At 32.6% G+C, this 10000-nt stretch overlaps 2 protein-coding genes across 2 annotated transcripts in view; one reads left to right on the top strand and one right to left on the bottom strand.

The window, feature by feature from the left end:
* Positions 1-9624, top strand: part of LOC137645638 (cytochrome c oxidase assembly factor 6 homolog) — a 107962-nt gene extending 98338 nt beyond the window's left edge. Inside the window, exons 2-4 of the mRNA XM_068378456.1 lie at positions 3982-4126; positions 4633-4694; positions 7026-9624. Coding sequence (XP_068234557.1) covers positions 3983-4126; positions 4633-4694; positions 7026-7119 — 300 coding nt within the window. The 5' untranslated portion in view covers position 3982 and the 3' untranslated portion in view covers positions 7120-9624. The remainder of the gene's footprint in view (positions 1-3981; positions 4127-4632; positions 4695-7025) is intronic.
* Ttc30 (tetratricopeptide repeat domain 30) overlaps positions 1-10000 on the bottom strand; it is a 218442-nt gene that overhangs the window by 192800 nt on the left and 15642 nt on the right. The gene's annotated exons all lie outside the window — the stretch shown is intronic.

Below are 10000 nucleotides of genomic sequence, written 5' to 3'. Positions count from 1 at the left end.
TCTTTTTATTGGCAATGCTCGTCTATTCAATAGATTCTCTTTCATCCTCACACTTGGGAGACAAACAAACTGGGCAGGCCACTACACATCCGGGTTGCTTGGTTAGGTGGAATTTTTCCTCTAGCGCCAAGTTGTAGAATTCTTATCATTTGTCTAGTTTCTTGATTCTTTCTTTTTTTTTCTATATATCTAGTGTCTGTACCTCATCATTATATTGGAATAAAATGCAATAAAGATTATTTTCAGCTACAAAAAATATATTTAAAGGTATATGTAAACCCAAATAGATTTAGTTAAGCAAAAAAAACAAGAATTTAAAAACGTGCAAGTTTTTTTTTTTTTTTTTTTTTTTTTTTTTTTTTTTTTTTTTTGTATTATATCCTGTGCAATTTTATTGGAAAATATGATAATAACACATTTTATATGGATTATACACAAAACAATTATATATAATTAAATCTACGGAGTTAAATCGCCATATTTCACTGTCACGTACAAAATACGTTAGTATACATGAAGACAGTAATCACCTTTAAAGTTAAGTAAGTGAATAATCAAAGCATATTGATTGACAGTAGATAACGCAAAGAAAATCCGAGTTCAGCAAAAAGGAAAAAAAAAAACTCCTATGTCATGACTAGTTGAGCCAGCCTGAGTTTAGCCAAATGAAAACACCTGACGAGATTTATTGAAGAATGAATAACAAGTCTTTCTGGGAAGTCTTAACGCCCTTCGCTGAGGGTTATAAAAACATAGATAATGGTTCAATATATTTCACTGCGGGGATAACTGACACACGATTCGCAGCAGAAGTTTCGTGATAAATGATGAGAGAGAGAGAGAGAGAGAGAGAGAGAGAGAGAGAGAGAGAGAGAGAGAGAGAGAGAGAGAGAGAGAGAGTTGTGGTAAATACATTAGAGAATTTATTTCCTTCCTGTTCATCATCAAAATATTCTATTGCATTTAGGAAATATACGACCCAAGATCATTTCTTTATTGTATGGGAATAGTAATAAGCTTAAAAGATTAAATTAAAATTAAATTCAAACGTTATAATATGCAGATGAAATATACATGTGTATACACACACACACACACACACACATATATATATATATATATATATATATATATATATATATATATATATATATATACACATATATATTTACATATATATATACATATATACATACATATTTATATACATATTTATACATATTTATTTATATATATATATATATATATATATATATATATATATATATATATATACATACACATATATATATATACATATTTATATATATACATATTTATTTATATATATATATATATATATATATATATATATATATATATATATATATAATATTTATATACATATCTATCTATTTATATATATACAAATAAATATGTATATATATAAATATGTATATATATATATATATATATATATATATATATATATATATATTTTATATATATATATATATATATATATATATATATATATATATATATATATATATATATATATAGTATATATATATATATATATATATATATATATATATATATATATATATATATATATATATATATATACATGATATTCCATTGTACAGGAATAGTAGCAAAATGCAAGAGAATAGAAACAAATTAAATTCAAACGCTATAATTCTAACAGAATAAAATCAGAGGACATAAAACAAAATGAAAAATAGCAAGTAGGCGTCTGCACACGCAACCAGAATATCATTAATAAACATCTAATCATTTTCCGAAGGTTAAAAGCGAGATTCTGTGCCAAAATGAACTCCTCAAGGTTAGGCCAACATTCAAGACATCGGGAGAGACAGGAAAAAAAACCGCAAATAACTAAAATTAGCGAAGGCCCTGGTTACACCATTTGTAGATTTGAGTGGTAAGAGAAATAAACTCACTTTGAAATTTGCGGCTTTTAACTTCAGAATATATGGATTTCAGTGTCACTCAGCTGATAAGGAAAGAATCTCAAGTTAGATGGAGGTTCCTACTATAAACGTTTAGTTGCCGTGTCCATTTCACTATTTTACTAATACCATTATAAAACTAAAATATCTTTTTTAAATGGCTTTAGTTCCGAAGGTATGAAAAAGCTTTCATTTCTGTTATGTTTTATACTATTGCTAATATACGTGACCAGTCAAAAATGACGGCTAAATATTTGGCTACATATACACACACATGTACCCGCCTCCCACAAGGGTATATTTACTCCCTCTACTCTTACCCGGGGACAGGGAGAGCTGAGCGTGACCAGAAAGATATATGCATATACTGTATAGACAGACACGCTCTTTATTATATAGGGGAGATAGCAATGACTGAAAATACAGACGAATAGAGTCTATCCTCATTACTATCTAGAACCAGGATGAAAATTTATGTTATTAACTATAGTCGCCACAGAGTTTCTGGGCGAGATAAGCTCCACCCACTGATGACGTCATACCCAATTATGTTGCCTCCAGCGTTATCAGGTGTCACAACGCATTCTCCAAAGAATTTATAAGTTAGTATAGTTTGAAATTTGGAAGAGGATGTATTGTGTCCCCTGCTAACGTGAGAGACAATGCGATTGACTATGATGTCATCAATGGGTGGGGCTTATTTTGTCGGGAATCTTTGCGTCAACTGTAAATGACAATATCAACACGCTCACACAAGCAAAAATTTAGCCAATTTATAGTGAACTACTGGAAACGTTCCCACCTACAGATTGCCGGACTAGGATTCGAGTCCTGTTCAAACTAGTTAGTTTCTTTAGTGTCTGCAATCTCACTATCTTTGTGAGCTTAGGAGGGGGGGGGAGCCTATAGGTCTACCTACTGAGTCACCAGCAGCCATTGCCTTGCCCTCCCCAGTCCTAGGGCGGAGAGGTGGCTTGGGCGCTGATCATGTGTATAAGGTCAGTCTCTAGGCCAGGGCATTGTACTGCTAGCTAGAGTAATATCACTGTCTCGTGCCTCTGCCATTTATGAACGACCTTTAAACGTTTAAATAGAGTCTGGGCATTTCTTGGATGGGTGACCATCAAAAGAAAGATGCTGTCGATCTTAAAACATACTAAGACGTTGCAAAGAGCTGGAAACCATGCCCTATAAGCATTTATTAAAATCCATAATGGCAACTTTCGGAAGTCTCCTACCCGACGAAGAAAAAAATTCTGGATCCAGTAACGACAGGTAAGATATTCTGGAAGCTATGATATTTCAAGAGCAATTTCTTTGTGTTGATCTCTGATACATTTTAGTATTACTGTAGCATATATATATATATATATATATATATATATATATATATATATATATATATATATATATATATATATACATATGTGTGTGTGTTTGTGTATGCGCGCATGCAGGATCTGAAGATTGATTGGTTTAACTACACAACAGTTTCATACTTTCACATATACAGTACTACACATCCTGATAAAACGAGTAAAATAACAAAACGATAACTCATATTTTAATATCATTATCCCTTATTATCATTCAGCTCCCACAAAATCTTATTGTAGACCAAGAGAAACGCGGCTCATGACAATGCGAAGGGAGGTTGGATCAGAGAATTGGGTTGAGCTCAGAGAGATGGCACAAGAGAGAATTGAATTGAATATAAAATTTAGGCCTTAAGCCAAGCACTGGGGCAATCAAAGGCTATTCAGCATTGTATAATGCAAATGAATCATCCATACCTGTTTAACTTCTAAAACTAATCACATAACTTCTATACAATAATATGTAAATCAAAAATAAAGAGGAATTAAAAGGATTAAAAAAATGAACTAATAAAATTATTTGAAGCTCATGAGATAAACCAATACTCTCATATGGCTTGAGTCCATTGAGGCCCTATGCATCCCATGGGTGCCAGAGGAGTAAGTATAAGCAAGTAGAATCTTATAACTGAACATATATAATTTTACAGGATGTCATTTCGGGACAAGGGCGTTCGCAAGGCCTGCTGGGAATCCAGAGACAGATACTGGGCGTGTTTGGACCTCCCGGACGTCCACAGAGATCACTGCTTAGACCTCAGGCGCCTCTATGAGCTCTCCTGCCCTGGGCATTGGGTAAGCTATCTCTCACTTGACAGGTCACATCCATGGTAGTAGGAACTCCTCGATGCTTTTAATTTACTTGGGATATAATTCCACTTTTCTTTTGATTTGAGGTTTACGGAAAATCTGTTGCTGCTTCCAGAGCTTTTTGGCAACGTTTGCAATAGATTTCAGGTTGATATTAAATATTTCAAGAGACGGCTTTCTGCATGTGTGTTGTTTTCATGGAATAAAATTTAACAATTCCCATACTAATATAACTCTTCAGTGTTGCAAGTCAATATTGAACTCAAATACAAGATTTCCACATTCCATAGGATGTCAAATTTTACTAGAATAAACAGTATTTTCTCTGAATATGTTTTGGCTGAAATAACCGATACACGATTTTCAACATAAAAGCATCGGGGCAAGGTTTTGAATGAGATCAGCTACCTTCTCTTTTTATATCCATACAATTTTTTTATTTTTGAATTAAACTCAGCTTCTTTCAATAATTGAGAATTCTTCTTCCGCAGGTCAAACACTTCGACAGGAAACGACAGTATATGGAATTCAAAGAACGTATACACTCGGTAGGGTAAGTGTGTGGCTGTAGAGACCCACCTGCTGATGCTGTAGCCAAAAGCTGTTGCTGCTATTCACTGTAGCCTATCTGGGAATTAGGTTCTGCCTAGTGATGGGAGGAACGGTGCGAATGATGGTTGAAAATCCAAGGTCACTAAGGAATTAAATACCTCTTTGCAATGGGGAATGCAGACTAGCGAGGGTTAGGTTGTAAGTAAAGGGAGGACCGGAGAGTGCCTCTCAGATCAGCGCCATCTATCGACAAGACGCCCAATTAAAATTCACAGAAACCTCCTGCAGACATATCAAAACTATTTATGGAATTCAAGCCCTTGACAGTAGTACAATACTGTAGGTATTGTTTTTTCTACAAAATTTGCATCCTTAAATCATATATGTAGGCTATCTATCCTTATTCACCAGTAGTAACAATCGTAATTCACATTAAGCACTCTTTTTTTTATCTCAAGTCCAAATTTAATGTAAACAAAAGACCGAACTGATCAGCGCCATCTGTTGCAATGGTCCCCTACTAACAAGGGAAAATGCTCACAGAAATTAAAGCCACTTTCCAGTCTTCCCTTTACTATCTTTACTCTCCAAAACAATGTCAGATCAGATGCTTTATTCAGGTGATGATGCAAGAGTGCGTTTATGATTGTGGATGTGACACGAGATATGCTGCTAAGAGACGAAAGTCATCTTGGGTATTTCCACTAACGCTGAAATGATCGCCGTAGTGCTATGGCTACTGATATGTGAAGTTACTAAAGTCTGCTTCTCGGGTTAAGATGGCCAAGCTGATAAACTTATCTAAAGTTATGCCTCTTCAGAGGAGTCTAAGAATAAGTATTATGATGTATGATATATGAACACAAGCAGGAACTTCCAATGGCTACTTTTTGCAGCTGATGCTTAACAAATAAGGAGAAAAAGCAACTGCTTGTGTTTATAAGTTGGACAGAATATTTTATATTAATTTTTTCTCATATCTAAAAAGTTATACAGTCTTCCTCTTTTTTCTGTACAGTGTAACACTCCTTCTGCGAAGCTCACAATATATTCTGCCAACAAATCATAATTATGCAGTATCCATATCGGATGCAGATATTATTACCATCTTGGCTATTAGATTCTCTCTTCATATACTAAGAAGATAACTGAATTGTGAGACTGCAGATTGAAGAATAGATATCTTTATTTTAAAAAAGAGGGAAACAGGAATGACTGAGATAGTATTCGAAAACAGAATTACATCATATTGCATATGGGCATAAGGGGCATACTGATATACCCTGTTATTGGGGTTTTCAAGGCTTATTGAAATAATGACTTTTTATCTTTTGTATTTGGTGTTATATCCGTATATAAATTATTTTTTTCCATTTATTTTCATTTAACTATGAACACTGTTACTTTAGTCTTTTCTATTTTCTATTTTTTCTATTTTTATAACAAAATTGATGGTTTTAGAGTATCATTAAGGGCAGATCCAATATTTGAGGCTTTTCCTTATTCGTGGATCTATTATTTTACCCCCGTGAATAACAAGGTCTGACTGTATATATATATATATATATATATATATATATATATATATATATATATATATATATATATATATATATATATATTTCTATCTCCTACCTGGAATGAACCCTAGTCTCTTCAAGTGAAAGACAAGGTCGCTACCAATCATACCACCATATGTCCTAAAGGAAGTCGGAATCTAAGTGCTAACCGCAATTCAGGATTTACCCGGCGAGACACCAGGTAAATCGACTTTTTTTAGAACCTCTGATGGCAGGATTGGTAGCGACCTTGACTTTCAATTGAATAGACTAGGGTTCGATCCCAGTATGAGATAGAAACTTATTTCTATTTGAGCACGGTATTGTGATGATTTTCTTCCATATATACTGTATAAGTGTATATACACACACACACACACACACACACATATATATATATATATATATATATATATATATATATATATATATATATATATATATATATATGTATATATACAAACACACACATATATATACACATATATAAATACACATATTTTATATATATATATATATATATATATATATATATATATATATATATATATATATATATATATATATATGTAATATATATATATATATATATATATATATATATATATATATATATATATATATATATATATATATATATATACAGTCAGGCCTTTCCATTCAGAGGGGTAAAATGTATATGAAATGCTCATAAATTGAATGCTTGCATTTTCTTTATAATTTATAGCCTTTGCATTCAGGTAATTATAAATTTTTTGTTTTCCTAATTTCAGTCTCCCGGAGTCAACCACGCTGTCTCCATGTCCCCCCCTTGAGGCCTCCCTCACCAGGAGGCATCGTGTCTACAGCCAGGTGGTCTTCACGTAGCATTTTCCACCTGGCCGGCAGATGGATCCTCCTTCCTTTACCCGAAGCATCGCGTCTTAGCCCGGCCAAAATATGTATGTGAAGAGCTGTCTGCTGAATCTTCTGGAGTGTCGCTGAACTGGGAAGTTTAAACGTAGAGAAAAATATAGTCGTTTATGTTCTCTAAGGAAATATGTATATCGATCTTGAAAAATTTCAAAATTCTATCCAGCTATGGAACAGGAAGAAATTACTTTAAGAAAATAAAATTGGTCACTATTTCCTAAGTGAAGATTCTGTATTGCAGCTCTCACAGATGACATAAGTAGTTTAGGGATCTAAATTTCATATTTTCTTTTAGTCATTTACTTGGATAAATTTCGCTGTTGCTTTTTGCTTAGATGGATAGACGTCTCTCTTTTTATTAAATAGAGGAAATCATTCAGATGTACATATTGTTCATCAGACCTAATCACAGCAGGGAGCTGAGGAAAGAGGTCTGAAGATGCAACAGGGCTGAAGAGGAGGCTGTTGCTAGGGAGGCATCACTAGAGCACATTTGATCTGTCTGCCGTGGGAATCTTATCGTTGAAGTTAGCTCATTATAACCTTTAATTTTTTCTTCTAAAGTTTAAGTCTCTTCAATCTCAAAAACAAACTGCATTAAATGCTTTCATTAATGTTAGGTACTTGGTGCAAAGTTTCGCAGAAAGATGACAAGAGCGACTGGTCAGTGAATTTTGTGATACCTCCCTTTATGGAGTACCATGTTGCAGATTCTCTTGGAGACACCGGATGGGGGAAAGAGAGTCCGATATCAAAGATGGGAACATATCAGGTTACTGAAATTCAAAATTTTCACATACTATGAAAATGAAGTGTTTATATAAATATTAAATGTCGTGTACAGTAAACTATATAGAATAGTTTGACTTACAGCATATGACTGCAAACAAAGGCTAGACTTAAGAAAAAAACATAGATATGTCAGCGTTTTCAATCATAACCAATTCTTCTTCTTCTTCTCCTTCTTTTTCTCCTAAAGAAGGTGGTGTGTCTAAATCTGTACAGAGAGGGTCTCGAATACTTTTCAAAGTTTTTGTTGGAGAATTTAACGCAAAATGTTTTTCGTTTACTTTTCCATAGAAAAGTCACATTTTCAGTGTACTTGGATATTCAATGTAAACAAAGACCCAGGATAAGGTAAAAGATATTACCCATGTAACTGAAATAGCTCTCCTCAGAAAAGACGCATGAAAATACCCATAGGGCAGTTAAAAGATTGTTATTTTGAAAAACGTAGGCATCGCTTCGATAAAATACGGGCTATCATTCCAGATAATTTTATCTAACAAAATTCTGTAATAAGATCATATGCAAAACATAAACGGGATGGGCAGAGACAGAACATTTCAGCGATTATAAAGTTAGCTAAAGAGACTAGTTTATAATAACCCCTTTTAAAAATTTAGTGTTATAATGGTACACTTAGGAAAAAAAGGTAATCTGAATGAAAATATATGAAAAAGCTATAGGGCCAATCAGTAGAGTGCAGACCTCTGCCGCGGCAGCTTATTTCTCGACCTATTGCTCGAACTTGACCTTTAACTTGAACATGTATTAAATGGCGTGGATTTTCATTCGCTCAGGTATGAACCAAGTTTGAAGTCTGTGACAACGATGTCCAAACTTATGGCTGATTACTTGAACTGGACACTTTGCTTGACCGTGACCTTGACCTTCCAAAATCTAATCATTTCCAGCTTTATACGTAATAGTTAATCCCTGCAAATTTTATTATGATTAAAATTGTGGCCAGGAGGCTGTTCAAAAAACACAAACAGGGGGGGTAAAACATAACCTCCTTACAACTTCGTTGGCGGAGGTAATAAGCATAAAATGCGTGTATGTATAAAGATATTGATAACAGATAATATTAAAAAACAGACAAATAAAACAAGTTATCATAACAGTATATCAGGTATCATATAATAACAGGTATTATATCATATCACCGATCGCCACTTCTATAGTTCTGCCATCCAAAGTTTACCAAGAGTTAAATCCTAAGCAACGGTACAAAACCATGAGCGGCTCTCCTTCAGCCTGTGTCATATATGCTATTATATACGTCTTTCACATAGCTATTAGGTTATTATGTATATTGATTATATTATAGTTACAGCCTTCAATTACTGTCTAGTTCTCGAGTGATGATAGGAAATCCGTGGGTGCGACACTTGGAGTTGAAATGTTATCTGGGTATTATTGTGCCTTTCGGGACTCATGTGATGTTAAACATACATAAAAACAAACACATACACACAAACACACACATATATTTATGTGTGTGTATGTGTAATTGGAATAATAGAAATCAGACTTTTGATAGTGGGGAGAATCAAGCTTAAGTTTAAATTATATTGGCGAAAAACGCTAATATCTATCAATAACTTGTTGTTTATTTTTCTAAAAACATCTTCTCTCCTTTTCTGTCAAAAGTGTATGTATGTGTGTATACACACACACACATATATATAAATAAATAAATATATATATATATATATTATATTATATAAATATAAATATATATATTATATACATATATATTTATATATATGCATATATATGTGTATATATGCTGTACATATAAAAATATATCTATATTTCTTTATATATATATATATATATATATATATATATATATATATATATATATATATATATATATATATATATATATACAGTATATATATATGTGTATATATATATATATATATATATATATATATATATATATATATATATATATATATACACAGTATATGTGTATATATGTATGTGTACACATAAAAACTGGTGATGAAAATTGCTCTAGAATGAGTTTCTGTGACATGTGGTT

Source organism: Palaemon carinicauda, chromosome 8, assembly GCF_036898095.1.
Source record: "Palaemon carinicauda isolate YSFRI2023 chromosome 8, ASM3689809v2, whole genome shotgun sequence".
In the NCBI taxonomy this organism is placed as follows: Eukaryota; Metazoa; Arthropoda; class Malacostraca; order Decapoda; family Palaemonidae; genus Palaemon; species Palaemon carinicauda.
Note: the sequence above shows the minus strand (reverse complement) of the source record. Positions and strands in the feature narration are given on the sequence as shown.